Source organism: Loxodonta africana, chromosome 15 (genome assembly GCF_030014295.1).
Source record: "Loxodonta africana isolate mLoxAfr1 chromosome 15, mLoxAfr1.hap2, whole genome shotgun sequence".
NCBI lineage: Eukaryota > Metazoa > Chordata > Mammalia > Proboscidea > Elephantidae > Loxodonta > Loxodonta africana.
The window spans coordinates 78,303,212-78,330,779 of record NC_087356.1 but is presented as its reverse complement, the minus strand read 5'-3'; the positions used below and the strand labels follow the sequence as shown (position 1 = coordinate 78,330,779).

General features: G+C 45.7%; 2 protein-coding genes across 2 annotated transcripts; both read left to right on the top strand.

The window, feature by feature from the left end:
- The first annotated feature begins 1,461 nt into the window (after positions 1-1,461).
- On the top strand, positions 1,462-3,722 carry UPK2 (uroplakin 2). The gene is made up of 5 exons (XM_003418177.4): positions 1,462-1,537; positions 1,988-2,119; positions 2,311-2,449; positions 2,710-2,780; positions 3,212-3,722. Exons 1-5 carry the CDS (start codon positions 1,462-1,464, stop codon positions 3,346-3,348), a joined length of 555 nt encoding a protein of 184 aa, XP_003418225.2. The 3' UTR covers positions 3,349-3,722.
- Positions 3,723-4,013: 291 nt separating this feature from the next.
- Positions 4,014-18,145, top strand: FOXR1 (forkhead box R1). Its single transcript, XM_003418255.1, has 7 exons — positions 4,014-4,061; positions 7,970-8,105; positions 15,604-15,678; positions 15,792-16,033; positions 16,271-16,494; positions 17,407-17,645; positions 18,117-18,145. Exons 1-7 carry the CDS (start codon positions 4,014-4,016, stop codon positions 18,143-18,145), a joined length of 993 nt encoding a protein of 330 aa, XP_003418303.1.
- Positions 18,146-27,568: the final 9,423 nt, after the last annotated feature.

The window sequence follows — 27,568 nt, the reverse complement described above, 5'->3', positions numbered from 1 at the left end:
AGAGGCACTGGTCTAACACCCTCCTACCCTCTCTCTGCCTGGACCTGGGTTCTGTCTTTACTGTTGTCCCTGCTTACATCCCATGCTTTAAGCTTATCCTTTCCACCACCGGGGTGAGGTTACAACCCCACCAGCCCCTCACTTCCCACGAGGACCCAGCCCTTCGGGGGTCCGGGAAGACAGAACGGCTCATGGAGCAAAGAGGCAGTACATCCAGTCTCTAGAGCTCTCAGACTTCTCCCCACAAAGTACCCAAATTTTCACAAGCGTCCCCACCTCTCAGTCTCAGTTTCTACATCTACAAGAAGGAGCACTAACATCCACATCTCAGGCTGGCTGTGAGGACTTAGTGTGTGGGAGCAGACAAAGCCCCCACCCAGGCCCAGAGTAGGTGCTTCCTGCTGGCCTAGCCTCTCCCTGTGGTCACACTCCTCCCTCACTTCTATGGCACACAGGGGCGGGGATGCAGTCAGACAAGTTGTGGTTCTTTTTCATTTTCTCTTACCAGGTCTCTTCCTCTTCTTTACTCTCAATCGGTTCAACAAATGGTTGGTGATCAAGGCTCCCTGAGCTCCCTTCCTCCCCCCACACCGCTGTGGGACTGGGTCAGTGTCCATCCTCTGGTCTCTCTGGACTCCCCTGACGACCCACCCTCCAGAATAATCTGAAGCCTTAGGCGTTTGGCCTGACTGCTCTGTGCCTGTGGCCAGAGGGCCAGGTCTCCCTGGCACCTACTGCCCCGCTTCTCCCGGAGCTGCAGGACCTGGGCCTCATCAACACGGAGAACTGGAACTCTTGGCTCCGCTGCCCCACCCCTGCTACCAGTCTCAGTGTCGCTCCCATTCTTGTCCAGCTGAAGCTCTTTCAGGAGCCCCTCAGCCTTACTCACTTCTTGCTGCACACCAGGGCAACCTCGGAACATGCAGCCCTCCTAGGAAGACCCCAATGCCTGCAGGGGGGCGGGGGCAGTCCTCTAAGGCTGGGCTCCAGAAGCGCATGCGCTGAAGACACTGTGCTTAGATGTGTGAATCCCAGAAGGGGTGATTCCCACCCTCTACTATAGTCACCCTGGAAACCCCGGTGGTGTAGTGGTTAAGAATTACAGCTGCTAACCAAAAGATTGGCAGTTCAAATCCACCCGGTGCTCCTTGATGGCAACGGTTTTTTTTTTTTTTTTTTTTTTACTGTAGTCACCCCAACCCCTCTGTAGCTGACTGAACCTCGGGATCCAGCCTGGGCCTTCTCCCCTCCCCAGGGGAGGTCCGCTCCGCATCCTGAAAAACCTGTCTGGGGGCTCCCCCTGAGGCTGTAGGGCCCAAGGGGCGGGTTGGACAGGATTCCCCTCCAGCCCCTCCCACCCCCAGGACAAAATCGGCTACCCTGGGGGCAGGGCCTCACTAGCATCAGGAAGCCACAGCCTGCCAGTGCCCATTCCGGTTCCCAGCCCAGCCATCACCCACCATGGCATCCCTGCTGCCTGTCTGGACCTTGCCCTTGATCCTGATCTTGCTGGCTGTCCTAGCCCCAGTGGCTGCAGGTCTGGGGGCGGAGGGAGGAGGAGGAAAGTAGGGAGACCTGGACAGGAGGTACTGTGCCTTCCAGGGCTCTCAAAGGGGAGCTATCTGGCCAGCTGGGTTCAGGGGACGGTGGTGGCGGTGACCAGGCATCAGACACTGGGCCCAGGGCACACTCCTGGTCTCCTTCCAGACCCAGGATGCAGAGAGTGTGAGGAAGGGTGGAGGTGAGAAGGGCGCGCTGCCGTGCTCCTGGCACTCAGGGTATGGCTGGGGGACAGGAGCGAAGTATCCAGCTTCTGCAGCCCAAGCCTGCCACCTGCTGGCCAGACCAGCACTGGCCTGGCTGCTTTGCCAACGAAGGACTCCACATTCTTAGAAATGGCCTGGGTGTGGGGGTGGAAGGCAGGCCAGACCTGATGGTAAGGAGGGGCACTGATCCCCACCTGAGCTCCCTCCTGGCCTCCCGACAGACTTCCACATCTCAAGCCTCTCTGGTGTGCTGTCCCCCGCGCTAACGGAGAGCCTGCTAGTTGCCTTGCCCCCCTGTCGCCTCACTGGGGGCAATGCCACACTGATGGTCCGTAGAGCCAATGACAGCAAAGGTCTGTTACCCCTCTCCCGAGGCTCCCGCTTTATCCCCAGAGATCCCTTCCCAGGATACCCCCACCTCCCTTACCCCTTTCTTGCCTTCTGGTCAACCCATCTCCTTGGGCGTCGACATTCTAATGCTGCTTCTTCACCTTTGGGCCTCCAGAAACTTGACCCCATCTTCCACCCCTAATTTCCCACCCAGTGGTGAAATCCAGCTTCATGGTGCCTCCATGCCGTGGGCACAGGGAGCTGGTGAGTGTGGTGGACAGTGGGGCTGGCTTCACAGTCACTAGGCTCAGTGCATACCAGGTGACAAACCTCGTGCCAGGAACCAAATACTAGTAGGTACCTGCTCCGGGCCTGGGGCACCTGTTGGGGGGGGTACAGGAAGAGAAGCTGGGTACTGGCACATGCTGGTGGTAGAGGGGATCTGGTCAGCACGGGGGAGAGAATGAAGACAGGATTACAGGGTGTAAAGAATGGGTTTCTGTTGGAGGAGGAACTCATATGGAGGGCACAGCTATGAAGACCCTCTTCTCCCAAGTGCCAGTTACTCACTGAGTATTCGCTCCTCTCTCTCCTGCAAACCCCCCTACGAAAGCATTTCCTACCTAGTGAAGAAGGGGACATCCACTGAATCCAGTAAAGAGAGCGCAATGTCCACGCTTCCTCGTAAGTAACAGCCCCCATCTCTCTCACGCCTCAGGGCCTCCCACACAACACCTTCCTCACCCACCCTCCAGTCTGGGTTATCCACCCACCCCCACACCCCACCCCTGCCCACCCTGTGCTTCCTCAGTGCCTTCCTTCCCTCTATCAGCACTGAACACTTGGCATTTAACTATTTGCTCATCTGCTATATTACTGAACTGAAGGTTCTCTATGGGTAGGGATTGTGTCCTATTAATTTCTGTATCCTCAGTAACTGAACAGGGGGTGCTTCATAAATGTTTATTTGATTCTTGTTTGGATCCATTGGTTAATTGGTTGGTTGGTCAGTTGGATGGATGGATGGTTGGATGGATGTGGGAGCTAGGCTGAGGGTCTTGGGCAGGACAGGACCCCTGCCCACTAAGGCTTCCCCTGTCTTTTTTCTCTGACAGGAAGGAAGATGGAGTCCACTGGGTTGGGAATGGCCCGAACAGGGGGCATGGTGGTCATCACAGTGCTGCTCTCAGTCGCCATGTTCCTGCTGGTTGTGGGCTTCATCACCGCCCTGGCACTGGGTGCCCAAAAGTGAAGAGGCCTACACTGAGCAGCGGGCTCCTCCAGGAAGCCCAGGGTGCTGTCCAGTTCCCCAGCCTAGGGCTTTGACTTTATCTCCTGTCTCCACTCCTAAAAAGGCTGCCCCTCCCAGTCCTCAGTCATGAGTGTTCAACTCCTTCAGTTCCTTCACCTTCCCTTCCTTGCCCCCCCCATTAGAGCCCTTTCCTCCCTCAGTCTCCTCTTGCCCTTAATGCCTCCCCTTTCCCCAGCACTCCTTATTATCCCCCTCCTCCCACCGTCAGAGCTTACTTTCCTTCCCTTTCACCATTCATACCCTTCCCCCAACAACTCATGCCTCCCTCAGTGAACTAAGTCCCTACAATAAAGTGGGATGCCACCTCTGCTATGTGTGCTTCCTTTAGTGAGCTCCACTTTCGTGTGAACCTGTGGAATCTATGTCCAGGCTGCAGGTGCTCCTGGTCCTCTTGCTGCCCCATAACCCCAAATTTGCTTTTCCCATGAGGAAGGAAGGAGCCAGATAAGATAAGAACCCAGGAGTCAGAGTTCACAGACCCACAACTGGGTGGGCTTTGCATCCTCCACAACTGGCCACCTAACCAGGGGGCTGGACAGAGGCTGGTGCACCATGTGGAGGCAGAGAGGCCAGAGGGGCTAGGGACAGGGGAGGCTGGCAGAGCAATGGGGCACGCTGAGAAGAAGAGTAGAAGCTCTGACTGGACCACCAAGGTGAGACCCAAAGATGGGGGGAAAGGAAGAATAGGCTAAAGGGTCTCTAGGAGCAGAGGGTGGAAGTGGAAGAACCCCAGATGGAGGGGAGCAATAGGGGTACAGTCTGGTAAATAAGGGAAAAGAGCAGGGTGGTCGCCATCCTTCACTTTTGCCCTCTCCAATATATACTCCTCATAAGGATCAGTGGTCTTCGCGTTGCTCTTAAAGACCAAAATCTTTAAGGTGACCTTCAGTGCCACACCTGGTCCAACCCCTAACCACCCCTTTAGCTTTCACTGTGTTTCCTCCAATGTTCTATGCTCCTTCTTGCCTCAGGGCCTTTGCACAGATTATTCCATATGCCTGGACTGCTCTTTCTACTACCGCCACACACACACACACACCAGACTCACTCCTATTTGCATAGTTAATTCTGAATCATCCTTCTAGGCTCAGCTCAGTGTCCTCACTCCAGGGAAGCTGTCTCTGGCCTCCGCTCCTCCCTATTAGGTGGGGTCCCCCTATCCTGTCTTTCATAGCATTACTATAGTTTGTAATTATATGCTGTGTGATTATTCATTGTCTCTCCCACCAGACTGTAAGCAGTTGCTTTGCTCCCCAGGACCGAGCACAGTACCTGGGACATGGTAGGTTCTAAATAAATACTTGTTGAATAAATGAATAAACGAATGAATGAATGAGCCCTTGATAAAGAGGGCGCCGGGAAAGTGGTAAAAATTGGGAAAACAATCAGAAAAGACTCAGAGAGTCTGGAACATGGGTCTTCAATCCATAACAGACACTGTTCTTCCCTAATGGAAGTTATATGGAATTCAGTGGAAAAGACAGGACCCCCCCTACACACACACAAAAATGTGAACAAGCAAATAAAGATAAAATGTGATAAGTGCAAAAAAAAAAAAAAAACCCTACCTATAATTTGTGGTTATATAATAAAGATTGATACCAGAAAATTTTCAGCTTAAAAAAAAATGTGGTAAGTGCTATGAATAGTGGCAGAGGGAGCAGGCACTGGGGCCCTCTAGTTTGAGTAGGCCTAACTGAGCTGAGGCCTGAAGGCATGAGAGAGGGGCAGGGAGAATGCACCCTTTAGAAGGAATGTTCTGGGCTATGCTTCCCATCCTAACTGCACCAGCCCAGGGAGGTTTGGAATCCAACCTTCTGGAGTGGTAGGAAGAGCATCGAACTGGGAACCAAACTTTGCTACACACTAGAATCATCCTGGGAGCTTTAACCGATCCTGATGCCCAGGTCATACCTCACACCAGAATGAGAATGACCCTTGGAGTGGGAAGCAGGCATTAGTATTTTTTAAAGATAATCAGGAAATTCCAATACACAGCAAAGTTTGGGAATTACTGATAAAACATTCTTAAATGGTAACCTAACTGGAAAAGGGCTATAAAAGGGTGGACACATTACAATAACTTTTTTTTTAACAAAACAAAATACCATAAGGAACGAGATTGGAAGAATATCTATCAAAATGTAATCAAGTCAGTCACAGAAGGACAAATATTGAACGATCCCACTTATATGAAATATTTAGAATAGGCAAATGTACATAGACCAAAGTTTATGAGTGGTTACTAGGGGCTGGGGGTAGGGGGAAAGATGGACTCATTGCTTAGGGAACACTGAGTTTCTGTTAAAGGTGATGGAAAAATCTGGAAGTGGATACTGGTGACGGTTGGTCAACATGATGAACATAATTAATGTCATTGAATTGTACAAGTTAAAAATGTGGAAATGGCAAATGTTTTGTTATATAGATATACTTACCACCATAAAAAAGTAATGGATTATTATTATCGCCCAGAGGTGACACAAAGAATGCTTTTTGTTTTGCTGTTTTTTCCTGTGTACTTTCTCTGTTTCCAGGTGTTCTGCATCAACCATGCATTACATTCATAATTAGGGAAATAATAATAAGTATGGAATTATTATAATTATTTTTAGTGGTACTAAAGGTAGAGTCCTAGGAAACTTTTACAGTTAGATTTCACTTTAGTTAAAACAACATTACTGAGGGTCTCCTATGTGCCATGTATTACTCTCTCAAAGTTTCTGGTCTAGTAGAGGATAAGCAACAGGCAACACAGTACAGAGCAAAGGGGCTGATAGGGCAGCCCGGGGTGCCACAAAAAGGCGGGGTGCCTCACCCACTGGCCAAATCTGGGACACTGTGAGGATCAAAACATATAATGATAGTAATAAATTTAATCTACCATATAAAATAAGAATCCACTGAGTCCACACTGAGAACAAACAAACAGATATGGAGAAGCTCTTCCTCACAGCAGAATGCCAACAAATACACAGAGAAGGAATGATAGATACAGAACAACGATCACTTTACAACCATCATTGTAATGACTGACTCGGGCAAGAACCATAAATGGGTACTAATGCTAATGAGAAAGAGCCCTGGTGGTGTGATGGTTAAACGCTCAGCTGCTAATCAAAAGGTCTCCAGTTGGAACCCACCAGCTGTTCCAGGGAAGAAAGACCTGGCAATCTGCTCCTATAAAGATTTAAAAAAATTTTTTTTTTTTTTTTATTACAGCCTAGGAAACCCTATAGGGCAGGTCTACAGGGTCACTAAGAGTCAGAATCTACTCCACCACCCACAACAACAAAGCTAATGGGTTCAAGTTTAATGTGGAATAGAATTTTACAGAACCTTAAAGTCTCTTCCCACAAAACGGTAACTTTCCAGTGGTGAAGCCTGAAGGATACCACTAAACCAAGTAACCGCAGTCAACATCACTGATGATGAGGCCAACTGACTTCATGTCTCTCCTGATTCCATGTACTGAGAAGGAAATAACATCACTTCTGTGGTATTCTTGTCAAAAAATGCATAATCTAAGTCTAATCATGAGGAAATATCAGACAAACCTAAACTAAGGGACATTCTACAAAATAAACAGCTTGTACACTTCAAAAATGTCACTATCGCGTGAAAGATTAAAAAAAAGGAAAAAAAAGCTAAGAAACACCTCCAGATTAGAAGAGACTAAAGGTACATGAAAATTAAATGCACTGCAAGTACCTAAATTGGATCCTAGACCTGCGAATATATACACAAAGGACATTATTAGGACAATTGGTGAGATTTGAATAGGATTTGCATATTAAACACAGTATTGAATCAATGTGAAATTTTGATTTTGACAATTTTCTGATTTCTGGTTATGAAGCCAATATCCTTGTTCTTGGGGAATATACACTGAAGTTTTTGTGGGTAAAGGGACATAATGTTTGCAAACTATTCTCAAATAATTTAGAAAAAAATAATATGTATGTATGCATAATAAATATTTACAGAGAGAATAATTAAGCAAATGTGATAAAACATTACTAATTGGCGTAACTGGTGAATCTGGGTGAAAAGTATACAGAAACTCTTCATAGTATTCTTTACTTTTTTGTAAATTTGAAATTATTGAAAACAAAAACCAAAATTAAATCACTGTTCGATCTTATCTCCACCACCGACTACAGATGTGAACTTGGATAAGCCATAAAACCCATCAGAACTTCGAGAAAGTGATTAGGAATGATACCACAGGATCACTGTACATTTTAAATGAGATAAGAGCTTTGTGCAAATGTTAAGATGTGCGTGGTTCCTGGGATATTTCCCTTCCGCACCTCCAAGTTCCCCGAACCCCAAAACGAAAGCCCGTGGGGTTGAGCAAAGACTTCGTATATATAGTACTTAGCTGAATCTAGAGGAGATCAAAAGCGTCAAAAGGGGGTCCCTCCACACCTGAGCTGCCTCCCAACTAATTCCATCAGAGCCCGGGCTAAGGATTTAAGGAAGTGCCTCCAAGGAGCAATCCTCTTCCGCGCCTCTGCCTGACTCTCCCTCTCTCTGCCGGTCTATCATCTCCTTAAAGGTGGACCTAAGATTTGAACATACCGACTTCTGGGACAGCCTCCATGGCCAGGTCCCGGGGTTGTTGGACTGGGACTGGGGGAACGAATGCTTCCTGGCCTGCATCACCACGCACCTGCCCCTGGCCGAGCAGAACCGTGAGCGCCCGGCGTGGGGGGCGGGTGGAGGATGGGCGTGTCGGCACTGTCTGTGTGGGGGGCTCATGGGAGCCGTCCGGGGGTCAGTTTGCTCCCCTAGTCTTTGCTCCTGACCTCCTACCCTCCCTCCGAAAAGGAGTACTCCGGACCAGGGCGTATTGTTTTCAGGAGCCTAAGTCCCCCTTGCTGAGTTCCCGGGGTCCCCCCTCGTCCACCACCCACTTCTCGGACTCAGGAGTGGGGATCTGGCCCCTGCCTCGATTGAAAGCCCCCGGAGGGCAGCCATCCTACCTAAAAATCGGCCGCTTTAAACTCTACCCGACTCGGAGAACTCTCTAGGCCTTCGTCTTTCTCCAAGGCGCTTATCGCCATTTGGCGTACTATACATTTTACTTATTTTTCTGTATCCTTAAAAATGTTTTTAACTCATCAGTTTTTTTCATGGCTGTACCCCTAGTTCTTAATACATTCTAGAGGTGCTGAATATTTCCTGAATGGATCGTTGACTGTTGTGGTCTTTTTTTTTTTTTTTTTTTTTCCTTCTTTGGCTTTCAAGTGCAGAGAATTGAGGTAATCATCCGCTGTATTCATGGTAGATTATTGCATCTGCTCTGGCCGGCCCTTGGATTAAATTTATTCATTTTTTTCAGTCTCCATCCTCACTTCCACCCTCCTCTCTCACTCACATGTACCCATCCTCATCTGTTTAATATGTCTATGGGTTTTTTTTTTTTCTTATCGCCATAAATTGGAATCGACTGCATGGCAAGTTGGTTTGATTTTTTTTTTATGTGCGCCCTTGAAAACTATTTAGCATTATTTTGTATTTATGTGTGACCCTAATTTATGTAAACGATCTAATGACAATTGCTTTTTTTCACTGAATATTGTTTTGAGAGCAATTCACATGGCGAACTGCAGAACTGCAGGTCTGGCTCGTCATTGTGACTGCTGCATAGTATTCTACCGTGTGTATATGATATGCGTATACCACTTTTTACATTTAACTCCCCTATTAATGGCCACCTCGATTGCCACCATAATTAGTGCTGATGAACATTATTCCTTTATGTCCATCCAATCAAGAAATATTTATTGAGAGCCTACAATTTGCCAGGCACTTTTTTTTTTTTTAATTGTACTTTAAATGACGGTTTACAGACCAAACTAGTTTTTCATTAAACAATTAATACACATATTGTTTCGTGACATTGGTTGCCAATCCCACATCATGTCAACACTTTCCCCTTCTTCACCTTGGGTTCTCCATTATCAACTTTCCTGTTCCTTCCTGCCTTCTCATTCTTGCTCCTGGGCTGGTGTGTGCCCATGTAGTCGTTTTGTTTTCTGGGCCTGTCTAATCTTTGGCTGAATAATGAACCTCAGGAGTGACTTCATTACTGAGCTATAGGGCCATACTCTTGGGGTTTCTCCAGTCTCTGTCAGACCAGTAAGTCTGGTCTTTTTGTGTGTGTGTGTGTGAGTTAGAATTTTGTTCTACATTTTTCTCCAGCTCTGTCCAGGACCCTCTATTGTGATCCCTGCCAGAGCAGTCTTTGGTGGTAGCCAGGCACCATCTAGTTTTGCTGGACTCAGTCTGGTAAAGGCTGTGCTAGTTGTGGTCCATTAGTCCTTTGGATTAATCTTTGCCTTGTGTCTTTAGTTTTTTTCATTCTCCCTTGCTCCAGATGGGGTGAGACCAGTGGAGTATCTTAGATGGCCACTCACAAGCTTTTAAGACCCCAGACAGTACACACCAAAATAGAGTGTAGAACATTTTCTTTAGAAACTATGTTATGCTAACTGAGCTAGATGTTTCCTGAGACCATGGTTCCCACAGCCCTCAGCCCAGCAATTCTGTCCCTCAGGGAGTTTGGATGTGTCTGTGGAGCTTCTGTGACCTTTTCTGGGACAAATTGTTCTGGCTTCCCCAGTATTGCATACTGTCTTACCCTTCACCAAAGTTACCACTTATCCATTGCCTATTTAGTGTTTTTCCCTCTCACCCTTCCTCTCCCTCATAACCATCAAAGATTGTTTCTTTTTGCATGTAAACCTTTTCATGAGTTTTTATAGTAGTGGTCTCATACAATATTTGTCCTTTTGTGATTGGCCAGGCACTGTTGTAGGCACTGATGATGCATAGTAAACAAAACAGACAAGTCATGGAGTTTACATTCCACTGGGTAGCATCTAAGGAGTGAGAATAGAGAAGGACCAAGGATAAGCCCTGGGGACATTTCAATTTAAAGAGATTGGAGAGAAGAGAGATAACCAAATAAAAAGATTGAGGAAACAGCTACTGAGAATCAAAACCAAGTGATCCATGAGTGGTTTGCTGATGCTGTTGAGAGATCAACTGAGATGCAGACTGAGAATTTAGAATTGGATTTAGCATTGGGAAGGTCATTGGTGACTTTGACAACAGTGGTTTTGGTGGAGTGGTGGAGATGAAAGCCTGACTAGGATGGGTTTAAGAAAGAATGGAAGGAGGCGAAGTGGAGACAGAAAGTATGAGCAATTCTTTCAAGGAGTTTTGCCTCAAACAGAAGCAAAAAGATGGAGCAGTGGCCTGTCACAGAAAGTGGGGGCAAAAGAATTTTTTTTTTTTAAATAAGATGGAAGAATTTAACTGTATGCTTGAATACTGATGAGGATAATCGAATAAGGACCAAAAAAAAAAAAAGGTAATAATGCCACAGGAAAGAGAAGGGAGGTATGAGGGAATCCGTGCCCTAGAGAGACATGGTTAATTCTCTAAATAGTTTTCTGCTGTGCAAGGTAGGAAGGCAGAGTATATAGGTATAGACACAGGTGAGTAGATGTGGTTCATAGAAATCTGTAGAAGTTCTGAATTGCTTCTGTATTTTCAATGAAGTAAGATCAACAGCTGAGTAAAGATGAGAACAAGATGGTGGGGTCTGAAGAGAAAAGGTGTCAAACTGACCTCTAGGAGAGAGGAAGGATGATTGGACTAGGTGAGAAATGTAGTGATTGAGAGGTGGCATTAAAGCCCCACTTGGAGCCCTGGTGGCACAGTGGTTAAGAGCTCTGCTGTAAACCAAAAGGTCAGCAGTTTGAATCATCCAGTTGCTCCTTGGAAACCCTATGGGGCAGTTCTACTCTGTCCCGTAGGGTCGCTATGAGTTGGAATCGACTTGACAGCAATGGGTTTGGCTTGGTTGGGTTTTGAGATTCACTGGTCATGAATGTAAAGTGGGACCAATCAGTAGGAGAGCATGTTTTTCTCAAGGCAAATTAAACTGCAGAGGCAGGTAATCCGGAGTCACAGAGTTGGATTTAGTCAAGGTTGTGGCTCAAGGGAATTAAGGGTACATGCGAGGGAGTGAGCTTACTGTTTGGCCATAGGATTCCAAGTTAAAGAATTTGTTGTTGGGTGCTATTTAGTCTTTTCCAACTCATAGTGACCCCAAGTGACAATAGAATTGCCGCATAGGGTTTTCTAGGTTTTAATCTTTATGGAAGCCGATTGCCAGGTCTTTTTCCCTCTCAGCAGAGCCACTGGGTAGATTCAAGCTGAGCACGTGACCACTGCACCACCAGGGCTCCTTAGTTAAAGAACAGGGAAAGGGTGAAAGGATTAGTGGATCAAAGGGTAGTTGGCTTTGAGAGGAAGTGAGCTGTGCTTTAGATGAAAGTTTAGAGAGCAAATTAGTTTCCCATTGATAGCTTGTACGTGAAGTGTTCCATGACATTGCATTCCCCACAATGTGTCAGTACTCTCCGTATTTCTGCCCTGGGTTTCCCGTTTGCTCTACTCAGGATTTTCTACCCCTTCCTACCTTCTCATCTTTGCTTTTGGGCAACGTTGCCCTTTTGCTTTCATATAATTGATTGTTGTAAGGAGCATGTTCCTCTCTGGTGTTACTGCTCATCTTATGGGTCTGTCTGTTGTTTGGCTGAAAGGCAGTCTCCAAGAATGTCTTCAGTTCCAGGTCAAAACGTGTCTTAGGGTCATAGTCTCAGGGGTTCTTCTAGGTACATTTTTAGGTGGTGTGTAAAATGAGGCTATGGAGAAGTTGCAGTTACTGGTTTAGGTTATGACAGTGAGAAGAACTGTCTGAAATAGAGTGGAAGGCAAAATCTTTGGAAGGAGAAGATTTCAAGGAACTGAGAAGCCAGGTTATTGGTGGTCCAATGGTAGAATTCTCACCCTCTATTTTTTTATGTAGGAGACCTGGGCTTAGTTCCCAGCCAGTGTGCCTCATGCGCAGCCACAATCTGTCAGCAGTGGCTTGAGCATTGCTAGTTGCTACGATGCTAAACAGGGTTCGGGGTTTCAGTGGGGCTTCCAGGCTAAGAGGGACTAGGAAGAAAGGCCTGGCAATGTATTTCTGAAAATCAGCCAATGAAAACCCTATAGATCACAATGGAACATTGTGCAATTCACACCCGATCGTGGGGATGGCACAGGGATGGGGCAGCATTTCATTCAGTTGTACATGGGGTTACCATGAGCCAGGCTGACTCAATGGCAGCTAACAACATAGATAAGATTTAAAGCAGGAGTAGTGTTGGAGAGAGTGAGTCAGACAGGAGCTAAACTCCTCTAGATTAAGAGGAGTGACCAAGGGTGTAATAGATGACAGTCACAATGAAGATTAGTATATAAATTCCTGTATTAACCTGAATATACAGCAAAAAAGAGGAAAGCCCTTAACAAGATAGATTGACACAGTGGCTGCAACAATGGGCTCAAACATAGCAATGATTATGAGGATGGTGCAGGACCAGGCAACATTTCATTCTGTTATACGTAAGGTGGCTGTGAGTGGGAACTGACTTGACGGCACCTAACGACGGCATACACACCCAGGAGTAGACTTGTCTGCTACACCAGTTGATACTCAGAACTACACTGTAGTAAGGGTTTCTATTTCCCTGCATCTCTGCCAAAACTTGATGTTACCTGTTTTTATAATTCTTCTCAATTTGACTGATGTAAAGTGTTATCTCATGTTATTTTGTTTTTCTGATTACCCATAAGGCTGACCATCTTGTTCGCCATTCAAGTATGCCTTCCTCTTCTGAATGCGTATTCCTATCTTTTGCCCATACTTTGTAGGTTTGTGTTGCTCTTTTACTTATTAATTTGTAGGAGTTTTCTATATACTGAGAACTTTATGAATTGAGGTATTTTCTCTGGTTTATTTTATTGTCTATTGGTTTTTTTTATTATGATGATTTTTACCTGCAGAACCTTTTAATTTTTATGTATTGTAATATCTATATAAAATGTATAGATTAATTTTAGGATAATTGTCATCTTTGTGATATATTTGTATTATATCTCTCCATTTTTTCAGGTCTTCTTTTATGTCCTTAAGTAGTGTTTTTTTTTTTTTTTCTGTGAAGATATAGCCCATTCTTTGATGGGCTGACTCCTAGGTATTTTATAATTTTGGTTGGTATTGTGAACAGTACCTTTTAAAAAAAAAAATATTTTTTCCAGTTAATGGTGGTATAGAGGAACAGCTTTGATTAGGATGTTGCTTTTATACCCAGGACACTTGCTAGACTCTTATTGGTTCTACTAGTTTATATGTTGATTTTGTACAGTTTTCTATGTTAATCATTTCTTTCTGCAAATAATGATAGTTTTGTCTTATCCTTTGCAACCTCATCTTTTACTGCTCCATCCAGTACTATGTTGAACATTAGCAGTGTAATGGGCATCCTTTATAATTATTGAACTCTCCAATAAGTGTATAACTTTCCAAAAACATAGATTCATCTGATTAATATGATGGCACTCATGGGGACAGTGGTGGGGGGGGCAAAAATAGATCCTCTGAACCCCAAGGAGCCAACAAAGGGCTGAGCAGATAGCTCTAATATACACTTGATTTACTTTTAACTCACCAGGCATATTCATTCATCAATAGTTGAGTTCCTCCCATGTACCAGGCACTGGGGATGCAGCAATGAACAAGACAGACCTGGCAATAGACTCTAAAAAGTAATTGCAATAAAATGTGTGCCCTGGGAGTGTTTGGTCAGGTGGTCAGAGAATGCCCACTTTAGAAAGAGATGTTTAAACAGAGACCTGATGGGCAAGTAGCAATTAATCAGGCGAGCAGGAAGAGGGAACAGTGTTCCTGGAAAGGAGGCAGCTTGTGGGAAGGCCTAGGCCCTGGAGTGTGGTCTGCTGGAGAAGGGCCGAGGGCCTGGGAGGAATGATGCAACACTGGAGAGGAGCCAGAGCTTTCTGGGCCATCTCACGGAGTTAGATTTGGCCCAAAGGCAATGGAAAACCATCAGAAGATTTTAAGGAGGAGGGTGACATGGTTGGGTTAACATTTTAGGAAGATCGCTCAAACTGCAAGATGATGAATGAAAATAGAATAAACAGAGACCATTTAGAAAATTATGGCTCAGACTGGGATGGTAGCATTCGGTGATTGATGGGGTATGGCTATAAGGGAATGAGAAGAGTCAAGAATGATTTCTAGGTTTCTGGCCTGAGCAACCAGTTGGATGGTGGTGCCACTTACAGGGACAAGGATTACAGCAAGAAGAGCAGGTTTGGGAAGGATGATGGAGTTCAGTCTTAGAAATATTGCATTTGAGATGCCTGTGGGGCATCCAAGTGAAGATATCCAGTAGGCAGCTCTATTTAAGGGCTACCAGAGAAGCCTGAGCTAGAGGTAAAGATTTGGGAGCCCTAAGTTTATAGAACCAATGCCGCCGAGTCAATTCTGACTCATAGTGGCCCTATAGGGTAGAGTAGAACTGCCCCATAGGATTTCCAAGGAGCAGCTGGTGTATTCAAACTGCCAACCTTTTGGTTAGTAGCCAGGCATAGTTTATAGAAGCAGTCCCTGGGTGGTGCAAACTTAAGTGGTCGGCTACTAACTGAAAGGTTGGTGGTTCAAACCCATCCAGAGGCACCTCGGAAGAAAAGCCTGGCGATCTGCTTCCAAAAGGTCACAGCCAGGAAAACCCTGTGGACCATAGTCGTGCTATGACACACATGACTCAACGGCAATTTTTTTTTTTTTTTTTACGTTTTTAGAAGGAGTCTCTGGGTAGTGCAAATGTTTAATGTGTTCCTCTGCCAACCAAAAGGTTGGAGGTTGGAGTCTGCTCAGAGGCACCTCGGAAGAAAGGCCTGGCAGTCTACTTCTGAAAAATTAGCCATTGAAAACCCTATTGAGCACAGTTCTACTCTGACACACACAGGGTCACCATGAGTCAGAGTCAACTGGTTTAAGTTTATAGATGGTGACTTGAGATCGTTCGAGGACAGTATATGTGGACTGAGCAGAGAAGAATGTTTAAGGCAAATGCTAACATCTTAGGGAGGAGCAGGAGACTGAGAATGCCAAGAGGTAAGGGGAAAACATGTAGAATATGGTGTCATAACTCCCCAGGCAAGGCCCACTGCCATCTTCCAGAGAAATGTTAAGGCCCAGGATCCTGGGGCCACAATGGAAATCCTAGGACATTTTGACCCTCTTCTCTTTCTTTTCACCAGTTGCCAGATACAGACTCCAGATAGTTGAGCCTCCAGCTCTACCTTTGGCCATAAAACCCAATCCAGACGGAGATGGTAAGTAGAGGGGAGTGAGTTCTCTGATGACATGGCTCTGTGGCCTGAGCCGGACATCAGGGACACCCAAGACAAGTGATCCATGGTATATAACCTCCTTATTCCCTGCACAGGACCCAATTTTGAGCCCAACCTGTGGATGTGGGTAAACCCCAACATCGTGTACCCCCCTGGAGAGCTGGAGGTCCTACAGGCTAGTAAGAGGGAGGAGCTGACGCTCCGCTGCCCTCCACGGCCCTCAGAGGAGGAAGCGTCCAACTCCTCAGAGGCCACAGTCACGGAGTCACTGCCACTTTCCTCCAGCGAGCAGTCTTCCCCACGGAAGCAGTTTGCCTCTTCCCCCAGCAACCAGGAGGTAGGGACTTTTAGGGTTGTGGGGTGGGTGTGGGCTGTAGGCAGGGTGGGCATAAGGATGCCTTAGAGTTCTGTTTTCCTAGGGATAACACAGGGTTAGTGAGTTCAGAAATTTCCCATACCCTTGGGTTGGGGAGAAGCCCAGATGGTGGTCCCAGACCACTGCCCCCTCCTGCCACTGTACCCCTGGAGTAGAGGCCATGGAGTCAGGACCAGTTCCTACTCTGTGCTCCTCTAGCTCACAGAAGAGGAGGCTGAGGACCAGGATGACAGCTCCTCTGTGGCTCTCCCGTCCCCTCACAAAAGGGCCCGCCTCCAGAATCGGAGGCTTCAGCAAACCGACAGCCAGAAGGGGCAGCTCTGGCCACGGCCCCCACTCAATTACTTCCACCTAATTGCCCTGGCATTAAGAAACAGTCCCCCCTGTGGCCTCAACGTGCAACAGATCTACAATTTTGCTCGGTATGTGCCACGGGGCCCTGTGGGGGAAGGGTAAGGGGTCAGGGGCCTGAGTCTGAGACCTTCCAGTGTACCCCAGGCCCTGAGCTGCTGCCTCAGTTTCCCCATCTGGGTCTAAGAGGATAAAGGCATTCCCAGTTCTCCTTTTCCTGGCACTGGATCTGGGTTTCCCCTAAATGTGTGCCCACAGATGGGCAGGAAAATATCCACCCCAGCCCCTTTCACAGCTACAAATACTCCAACCTTTTAATATCTTAATTCTGCTCTAAAACATAAAATCGCCTGGGCCAAGTAACAGTTTCTCCCACCCTCTTAAGAGTACCCAACAGTTTCCCACATTTTTACCCTAGGACTATCTGTACTGCCTGGCACAGCTCTTTGTAAGCCCAGGGCCGGGGCGCCCAGTGAGAAAGCCATTACACTTAGCTTTGGTAGTCATATGCATGTGAGAGTGAAGAGGTTCTTAGGCCCCTTCCCAACCCAGGAGAAGGGAGCCTCCCATCTCTCTACATGTCTCCTCCTGGATCTCCAGAATGGAGCACACAGTAACCCCCAGGTGGTGTCCCTCCTTGGCTAGGACTCCTCCTACAGGATTCAGGTGGCCTAATTCTGCGTTGTTTGGGCTGCTGGTCAACACCCTGCACCCTCAGAGTGGGGGAGGAAAATGAGCCTGGGAACGGGGGGCAGAGACTGGGCTTAGAAGAAGAGAGCCAGCACCTACCATGCACCAGGAAGAGGTTTGGCTGCATTCTCAGTCAGCTCTGGGCCAGTTTGCCACCCTCTAAGATGTGTTGGTTTCTGTTAAGATGAAAGAAGGGCTGAGGCTCCTGGCCCCTGCAGCATGAGGATTTTTTCGAGTTTAGGGCATCCCCAAAAGAACCCATGCCTTTCCTCACCTTTCCTCCCTCTCCCCAGACAGCATTTCCCTTTTTTCCGGACGGCTCCAGAAGGCTGGAAGAATACTGTCCGCCACAACCTCTGTTTTCGGGACAGCTTTGAGAAGGTTTCAGTCAGTATGCAGGGTGAGGCCGCCACACGGCCTCGGTCCTGCCTCTGGAGGCTGACTGAGGAGGGACACCACCGCTTTGAGGAGGAGGCCCATGCCTTTGATGCCAAGCGACTGGAGCGTATCCAACAGTGCATGAGCCAACCAGGTATGAGGCCCTTCATGCATAGGGGTTAGGGAAGGAGACCTGGGAACTCTGGCCCAATGCCAGGTGTGTGCAAGGAGGGAGCCTGGGTCACACCACGGAGGGCATCTTCTTTAGGAGGAAATCTTTGCTTTGGTGGGAGAGATAAGGGGGATGATAGCAGTGGTGTCTGCCTGAGGTGAGACCTCCGCAAGCCTGGGAATTGATAAGGAAACAACTAAGGCGCAACTGGCCCTACTCAAGCCCAGCAGCACAGGGAAATGGTGGCCATAGAATATGAGAAGCACAGTAACAGGTTATATGCCAGTGGGGCTTTCTCTTTTCCCAGAGCAGTTCACAGAGGCTTCAGAGAAGAGGTAGCATTTGAGCCTCCAGAGCAGGAGGAGTAGATCGCCTGCTGTGAAGGAGCATTCTAGGCTTGCGGAACAGCAAGTGCAGATGACAACTTCCTTTGACTCTCTTCTTTTCTTACAGATATGATACACTTCCTCTTTGACTTTTAACCCCAAGAAGCAACAGTCAGCCGGGGCCTTATTAAAGTTACCCAGCAGCCTCCTACGTGTATGTGGTCTTTGAGGATGGGGATAGAGGTGGAGGGGAAAGTCAGCTCCAGGGTGGAAATGGTATGCCCCAGAGCTAATGGAATGGCCCAGAGGCACTGGGGCAGTTGCCTAGTGGGCAGCACTGGGGATCCATGCTTTTCCTCAAAGGAGGAAAAAATTCCACCCTTTTCAGAATCCTGGAGCTATTCACATTTTACTGGGTTTTGAGGATAAACTTGGGAGATGGTAGTTTATGGTACCCATTCCTGCCAAAGGCCCAAGGAAGCACCACCTACTCATTCAACTGCCATTTATTAAGCAACTACTATGTACCCTTTTTTTTTTTTTCTATGTACCAAGCTCAGAGGATAGAGTACAGGCTTTGCCCTTAGGGTCTAGAAACAGTTTCTGTACTGTGATGAGTGCCATAATAGTGGTGAGGGCACATGCTAAGAGAACACAGAAGGGAAGAATTTAACTCTGCCTGTGAAGCCTGGAGATCCTGGTGGTTAAGAGCTATAGGTTAGCCAAAAGGTCGACAGTTCATATCCACTAGGTGCTCCTTGGGAACCCTATGGGGCAGTTCTACTCTGTCCTGTAGGGTCGCTATGAGTTAGAATTGATTCGACTGCAACGTTTTTTGTTTTTTGTTTTTCTTTTTTGGTATGAGGCCTTGGGAGCCCTGGTGGTCCAGTGGTTAAAAGCTTGGGTGCTAAGCTAAAGGTGAGCAGTTTGAATCCATCAGCTGCTTCTTGGGAACCCTATGGGGCAGTTCTGCTCTGCCCTATAGTGTCCCTATGAATTGGAATTGACTCAATGTATGAATTGGAATTGACTCAGTGGCAATGGGTTTGGTTTTTTGATGAGGCCCGGAACCAGTAACTGAAAAGTAGGGGTTTTGAACCCACCAACTTCTCTGAGGGAGAAAGATGTGGCAGTCTGCTTTCATAAAGATTACAACCTTGGAAGCCCTATGGGGCTCTGTCCTACAGGGTTGCTGTGAGTCGGAATTGATGGCAGTGGGTTTGATTTTGGTTTTATGAGGCCTGGAAGGAGCCCTGGTGGCACACCAACTTCAGGAGGAAAGCTCAAGAGCACACAACAACAATGAGGCCTGAAAAGGCTTTAGGGAGAAGCTGCCTTCTCTTTTTTCTTCCTCAGCTGAGAGGTAATTTTTGTTTTTTTTATTAATTGAAAAAATTTAGATGTATATAAAGTAGGTGGAATAGTATAATTGCATGGAAAAATCAAATCAATTCTCACTCTTTGACACCAAACTGTAAGGATCAGTTCAATCATCAGTTCTGTCCCCTTTGTCCCACTTTTGTTTCGACATCAGCTGTACACACAGCACTTCTTCCTCTGACCCTAACCACCTGGAGCTTTGTCAGAGCTCACAAGTTAAACTGCATAGTCTGCCCAAGACCTCAAGACACCAGCCATGAGGTTGGGACTCCCCATGATATCTGAAATTCTGAACTGCTGGCTCTGTAACCTGACCTTACTAATGCCAGTAAATTTCTTTTAGTCCTTAAAAAAAAACTAACCGCCCCGCATGCGCAAAAGGGCCAGCTGTAACTGCTAATTGACCTCAACGGAGGACGCAGCAACAGGCAGATGGAATCAGGCGGAAAATCATCACCCAGATCCTACTTCGAAGCAAGGGGTCCGACAAAAACCACATCACATCCTGTTCCTTGGCCGCCTCCTAGAGTTTTCCCTCCCCAGAACACCTGCGTGGCCACCAGCCTACTGACCAAATCACATATAAGCCCTGCTTACCTGTAGCTTGGTGAGCCAGATCGGAGGAATTTCCTCCCGGCTCTTTGCTCTGCGCATTGCAGTAAAGTTACTTTCTCAAAGACCTGTGTCCAGGTAATTGGCAAGTCTGAGCACGCCAGGCAAGGACCCACCTTTCCAGGTTCGGGAACAGCTACAAATTCAGGGGTTCTCTCTGCTCCCTCAGGATATCAGTCATAAGATCAAGGTTCCCCAGCCCCCATCACTTCTTAGATGCTGACTCCCACTACTCCCTTGGGTTTGATAATTCACTAGAATGACTCACAGAACTCATGAAAATTGCTATACTTACAATTACAGTTTTATTATAGGAAAAAGAATACAAATGAAGGGACCCACAGCAAAGTCTAGGAGGGTTCCCAAAGGGGAACTTCTACAAAGGGAAAAAATGTGCTACCCTCCCATAAGCATCGATGTCTCAACCAGGAAGCCTAATGAGCTTCCATGTCCAGAGCCTTTCTTGGGGACTTGTGTGCAAGTGAGTGGATTCCGATTCATGGCAACCCTATGAGGTGGATTCGAACTGCTGACCTTTTGATTAGCAGCCGAGCTTTTGATCACTGCACCACCAGGGCTCTGCAGGCCTTATTAAAAAAAAAAAAAAATTTTTACATAGGTATAATTGATTGAACTCAACCTTCTCCCCTGAGGTCTGCTGATATGGGATGGGTCTTTCAGGCCTGGGCAGCCCCTACCCAAGAAGTATTCATTACCATAAACCCTCAGGTGTGATCTGGAGCCTTCATCAGAGACACTTCAATCTCGGGAAATCCCAAGGTTTTAGAGGTTATATCTCAGAAACCAAGGACACAGACTAAATTCTTTGGGTAAAGATGAATAATGAATAATCACAATAATGAACCCACACAAAGCTATCATCCAGCTTCCTCGTGACCAACCTCGTTTCATCTCTAACCTCACCCATTCCCCTTCCCTGGGTTATTTTAAAGCAATTCCCAGAACATGATTTCTTCTCTAAAAGGTAAGGACTTTTTTTTTTTTTTTAACATAATAATCCATATCATCTAAAAAATTAATCCTTTAATTTCATCCAAATACTGGTCCAATTTTCTATTTTTTAAAAATAGTTGTGTTTCATTTATTTAGAATCCAAATAAGGCCCATACACCGCATTTCCTTGATATGCCTCTTTAAGTCTCTTTGAGAATCTACCGGTTCCCCCTCTACTCTTTTTCCCTTGCAATCTGTTGAAGAAACTCGGCCCTTTTTCCTTGAGTTTCACATACTCTGTATTTTGCCGATTATATCTCCTGAGTGTCTTTTAAGTAATTTGCATTTCTAACAAGTTTCCAGGTGACGCTGATTAGGGATGAATTCTGAGACCCACTAGTACAGCAGTGCTAAATTTATTATACATAAGAATCACCTGGGGGATCTTGTTAAAATGTAGATTCTGATTCAGTATATCTGGGGGTAGAAATGCAAATTCTTGGCAGGGGTTCGAACAAGAACGAACCAGTTCAAAGCCTGTTTTTAACCTGTCCCTCTGCCTCGGGTGTTCTCTCTACATGGACAGTTGAATCTGGAGGCGTGCTCAGATTCAGGTCTATTACCTCATGAGGCACACAACATCTGCTTTGGTTATCAGCAGCTGTTGATCGTTTCCTAGACCAATTAATTGGGAATTGCAAAACGGTGAAATTCTAATTCTATGCTTCCTTAGCTGAAATAAAACCAAAAAACCAAACCGGTTGCCTTCAAGTCAATTAGGTGCAGTTGGAATTATCCAGATGAAAACAGCTTGTTCTAACACAGGCATAATGAAGAGAGAGAGGAGAGATTCCAAAGATTTAGGAAGCAGAATCTGTCCACTGGCGTATGGGAGAGGAAGTCATCTAGGCTGATTTCTGGCTTAAGTAGTAAGAGATACGAGAGGAATAAAAGCTTTAGTGAAATGTTAATTTGGGACATGTTGAATTTGAGAGTGCCTTCTTTTTTTTTTTTGGAGCCCTGGTAACACAGTGATTCAGAGCTCAGCTGCTAACCAAAAGGTTGGCAGTTCGAACCCATCGGCCGCTCCTCGGAAACCCTGTGAGGCAGTTCTATTCTGTCATATAGGGTCACTATGAGCTGGAATCAACTTGACGACGATGGGTACACTGCCTTGGTGGTGGTGGTTGGCACATAAGCATCTGGAGGGGAGGGGTCCCAGGGAAGAGGTCTGGACTAGGTCTGGGATAAATGATGGTAGCCAAAACCACAGGAGTGGATGAAATCAGCTGGGGAAAGTGAAGATAAGCCTAGGGAAATGCATCATTCATGTGGCAGTTGAAGTAAAGATAAGCCCTCAAACGAGGCCAAGAAGGAGCTGCCAGAGAGGTGAGAGAAAAGAATTTATTGATAGCAAGTACAGTAGTTACTTCCCCCATTTAACCAAGGTCAGCATTTAATCCCATCTCTGTATGATGGGCCAAGCTGAATTTTGCTCAGTTCTAGCAGGGATTAACAGGCATGAAAAAGGACAATGAGCCATTGGGGGTGACGGGTGGGAACTCGGAGCAGAGAGGCACAATCCTCCCCTGCGCTGTTTGCCTCTACCACATGCTCATGGAACCACAGTGTTTGTGTGGTGAGAGTCCTTAGAGGCTGCAGATGCCAGCTGGGCTGCTGTGGCTTTCCAGGTTGCAGCCTCAGGTCTGAGGGAAGAAGAAAGGACTGAGGTTCAAAGCCACGCTAGGATCACACAGACATTCAGATGGTGTTTAAAAACAATGCTGGATCGCCCACAGAACTGAGATGGCCATTCTCATTCCCTCTCCTCCTCTCTCCTCACCCGCCAGGCAGCACTAGTCACAACAGCAAAAGGTGGAAACAACCCAAGTGTCCATCAACAGATGGATGGATAAACAAAAACGTATGTCTATACAACGGAAGAAATGAAATGAAGATCTGATACACGGGTGAACTTTGAAAACTTTACTCTGAGTGAAATAAGCCAGACACAAAAAAGGACACATATTGTACGACCCCACTTACACGAAATATCTAGAATAGGCAAATGCGCAGAGACAAAAGTGGATTAGTGGTCCCCAGGAGTTGGAGGAGGGGAGAATGGTGAGGCATTGCTTGATGGGGTACAGTTTCTGTTTGGAGTAATGAAAATAAATAGTGGTGATGGTTGCATAAAATGGTTAATATAACTAGTGCCACTGAATTGTACACTTAAAATGGTTAAAACAGCAAATTTTATGTTGTACATTTTACCACCATAAAAATTTTTTTAAATTAAAAGACAAAGGAAAAGAACCTCCCAGGGGTGGGCATCTCTACTTTCTATAGGTAGCTGCCGCTGGTGGCTGACCCTTGAGCATGGCTCCCCTTGTCTAGGGAGTGCTCCCCAGTCTCTGCAGCTGGCGGTGGTTGAGGTGGTCTCACTCCACCCTTGTTCCGTGCTCGCCCCTTGCTAGTTATCCACTCTGATGTACCTGCTTGCCGCTGCTCCTGCTGCTTCATTCCAGAAGAATATACCTCGGGTAAGGCACTTTCTCTTTGAGTCACAGTGTCATAATAGAGTAAAATGGGTTAACGATACCTCTTCCGTAGTAGTAGACTGGAAAACAAATGGGATGAAGTAGAGTGCCTAATACTGAACCAGACTCATGTTAATGTTGGCTGCTGTGGAGTTGGCCCCCAACTCCAGGTGACCCCATGCAATATAGTATAGAGTTTTCACTGGCTGATTTTCAAGTGTAGGTCACCATGCCTTTCTTCCTAGTCTAAGTTTAGAAGTTCCGCTGAGACCTGTTCAGCATCATAGCAACACACAATCCTCCACTGATAGATTGGTGGGTGATGACGGTGCTTAAGGTGCACTGACTGGGAGTCCAACCAGGGTCTCTTGCATGGAAGGCGAGAATTCTACCACCGAACCACCACTGCCCCGACGTGGTTCACGGCAGAAGCTAAATTCTCGTTAGGTGCCATCGAGTTGGTTCCAACTCATAGCAACCCTGTATACAACAGAACGAAACACTGCCCGGTCCTGGGCCATCTTCACAATCATTGCTATGTTTGAGTCCATTGCTGGCAGCCACCGTGTCTATCCATACCATCAAGGGTCTTCCTCTTTTTCACTGACCTTCTACCTTACCAAGCACGAGGTCCTTCTCCAGGGACTGGTGCCTCCTGGGTAAATAAAGCATAGCTATTTTATTCATTGTGATGATTAGTTAGGAGTCTCCTCCTTCTTCCAGGTTGGTGGACTAATGGCCTGGATATCTACCTTTCTTTTTTTTTTTTCTCAGATTTACACTTTTTTTTCTGTTGCGGTGAAAATGTATACAACAAAACATATGCCAATTTAACAATTTCTACATTTCTACATGTATAATTCAGTGACATTAATTATATTCTTCAAGTTATACAACCATTCCCGCTATCCTTTTCCAAATTATTCTACCACCATTAACATAAACTCACTGCCCCCTAAGCAAAAACTCTCCCTTTCCCCCTCCTACCCCTAGTAACCACTAATAATTTTTGGCTTCTATATATATATATATTTTTTATATATTTGCTTGGACACCCTGGTGGCATAGTAGTTAAGTGCTGCAGCTGCTAACCTGAAAGGTCAACAGTTCAAATCTACCAGGTGCTCCTTGGAAACTCTCCGTCCTAGAGGGTCACTTATGAGTCGGAATCGACTTGCTGGCAACAGGTTTATATTTGCTCATTTCATATAAGTGAGATCATACAGTATTTGTAATTTTGTGACTGACTTATTTCACTCAGCATAATGTTTTCAAGGCTTACCCATACTGTGGCATGTATCGGGGCTTCGTTTTTCTTCGTGGCTGAATGTATGTATATACCACATTTTGCTTATCTATTCATTGGTTGGTGGGCACTTCACTGAATTTATCTTTAGTATTCAATAACTCTTATTGGTAGCCTGGACCTCACTGTTGCTTAGAAGCTCATTTATTTTCTGTCTTTGATTCCCAACATAGCTCCCTCCCAGCGGATAACCTGTCCTCCTTTACCAAGCTGTGTGTTCTTCAGCACAAGTTTTCTTAACATTTCTAAACCTTTGTGTGCAAAACAGGGAGAGTAAAACTAAACACAGATTTGATCTGAGAACTAAATAAGAATGAAAGGTGCATACTACTGTGTCTGGCCCTGGCAGCGTAGTGGTTAAGAGCTATGGCTGCTAACCAAAAGGTCACCAGTTCAAACCCACCAGGTGCTCCTTAGAAACTCTGTAGGGCAGTTCTACTCTGCCCTATAGGGTCGCTATGAGTCGGAATTGACTCAATGGCAATGGGTTTGGGTTTTTTGGTTTGGCATATTGTTAACTTTTACTGAGGGCTTACAATAGTACCAGACATTGTTCCAGGTGCATCGGCAGATGTAATCCACACAATTACATTAAGGAGTAGGTACTATTCTCCTGAAGGATCTCTGGTGGTGCAGTGGTTAAGCGCCCAGCTGCTAATCAAAAGGTCGGTGGTTCGAACCCACTAGCAGCTTAGTGGGAGGAAGACCTAGTGATCTGCTCCCGTAAAGATTACAGCCTAAAGTCCATTCATCTATGGGCAGCTGATCTCTGACAAAGGGCCAAAGTCCACTACATGAGGAAAAGACAGTCCCTTTAACAAAAGGTGCTGGCAAAACTGGGTATCCATTTGTAAAAAAATGAAATAGGACTTATATCTCACACCATACACAAAAACTAACTCAAACTGGATCAAAGGCCTAAATATAAAACCTAAAACTATAAAGATCATGGAAGAAAAAATAAGGACAATACTAGGGGCCCTAAAATATGGCATGAATAGAACACCAAGTATAACTAAAAATGCACAAACAGCAGAAGATGAACTAGATAAATGGGACCACCTGAAAATTAAACACTGATGCTTATCAAAAGACTTCTCCAAAAGAGTAAGAGAACCTACGGACTGGGAAAAATTCTTTAGCTATGACATATCTGATAAGGCTCTAATCTTCAAAATTTATAGAAAACTTCAACAGCTCAACAACAAAAAAACAATCCAATTAAAAAATGGGCAAAGGATATGAACAGACACTTCACCAAAGAAGACATTCAGGCAGCTAACAAACACACGAAGAAATACTCATAATCATTAGCCATTAAAAAAAAAAAACTTTTTTTTTTTAGCCATTAGAGAGATGCAAATCAAAACTACAATGAGATACCATCTTACTCCGACATTACTGGCACTAATCAAAAAACCAGAAAATAACATGTTGGAGAGGTTGTGGGGAGACTGGAACTCTTATACACTGCCGATGGGAATGTAAAATACGGAAAATGGTATGGCACTTCCTTAAAAAGCTGGAAATATAAATATCATATGACCCAACAATCCCTCCTAGGTATATTCCCTAAAGAAATAAGAGCCATGAGATGAACAGACATATGCACACCCGTGTTCATTGTAGCATTATTCACAATATCAAAAAGATGGAAACAACCTAAGTGCCCATTCACGAACAATGAATGGATTAACAAACTGAGGTACATACACACTGTCCAATGAGAAAGAATTACGACAAATCCTCGAAATATCTCACGACATGGATGAATTTGAAGGATGTTATGCTGAGTGAAATAAGTCATTCACAAAAGGACAAATACTGTACGAGACCGCTATTATAAAGAAACAAATGGTTTCACCTGCTGCCGTTGAGTTGATTCCAATTCAGACAGACCCTGCAGGACAGAGTAGACCTGCCCTAGACAGGTTCGAAGGAGCGCCTGGTGGATTCAAACTGCCGACCTTTTGGTTAGCAGCTGTAGCTCTTAACAACTACGCCACCAAGGTTTCCAGAAAAGGTTTACACACAGAAAAAAAAAAAAAATTCTTTGATAGTTACCAGGAATGGAAGGGGGAAGGAGGGAAATTTACCAAATAGAAGACACATGTCAATATTGGTGAGGAAAAAGGTAATACACAATACGGGCGAAGTCAGCAAAACACAACCGAGGCACGGGAGGACACTAAAATGAACTCAAGAACAAAGGACATTGACAGTAATTACTAGAGCAGAGACAATCCTGCAACAATAGTATTAACACTCATTTACAAATGGATACATAGGTAGATGGAGATGCCAAGAGGTGTGAAAGGGTGTGAAGGAACACACTTACCCGCAAATACAGGTTTGGAGGTGGATATTTCTACACTCATAACTGTAGGTTCTGATTATATATTAATATAGACAACAGAGCACACAAGGGTGACAGGGCAACTTCTTAGACATAACCAAACATCTCTTGGGATGAAGTTCTAGGCTCAAAGGTGAAGGGCCATAGACTTGGGGGAAAATCAGGATGAACGGAAATGGGGAACTTAGGATGAAAATGGAGGCTGGCGGTGTAGTGGTTAAGAATTTGGCAGCTAACCAAAAGGTGGGCAGTTCAAATACACCAGCCACTTCTTGGAAATCCTATGGGATGGTTCTACTCTGTCCGATAGGGTCACTATGAGACCAACTCGACAGCAATGAGTTTTTTTAGGATGGAAATGGGGAGAGTACTGACACATCATGAGGAATGAAACCAATGTCATGGAAACACTTCATGTACAAACTATTGAA

Coding starts and splice junctions, on each gene's coding strand:
- UPK2 (XM_003418177.4), top strand. CDS start 1,462: ATGGCATCCCTGCTGCCTGTCTGGACCTTGCCCTTGATCCTGATCTTG. Junction 1,538..1,987: donor CCTAGCCCCAGTGGCTGCAG/GTCTGGGGGCGG, acceptor GCCTCCCGACAG/ACTTCCACATCTCAAGCCTC. Junction 2,450..2,709: donor GTGCCAGGAACCAAATACTA/GTAGGTACCTGC, acceptor CCCCTACGAAAG/CATTTCCTACCTAGTGAAGA.
- FOXR1 (XM_003418255.1), top strand. CDS start 4,014: ATGGGGCACGCTGAGAAGAAGAGTAGAAGCTCTGACTGGACCACCAAG. Junction 4,062..7,969: donor GCTCTGACTGGACCACCAAG/GTGAGACCCAAA, acceptor ATCTCCTTAAAG/GTGGACCTAAGATTTGAACA. Junction 15,679..15,791: donor ACCCAATCCAGACGGAGATG/GTAAGTAGAGGG, acceptor TTCCCTGCACAG/GACCCAATTTTGAGCCCAAC.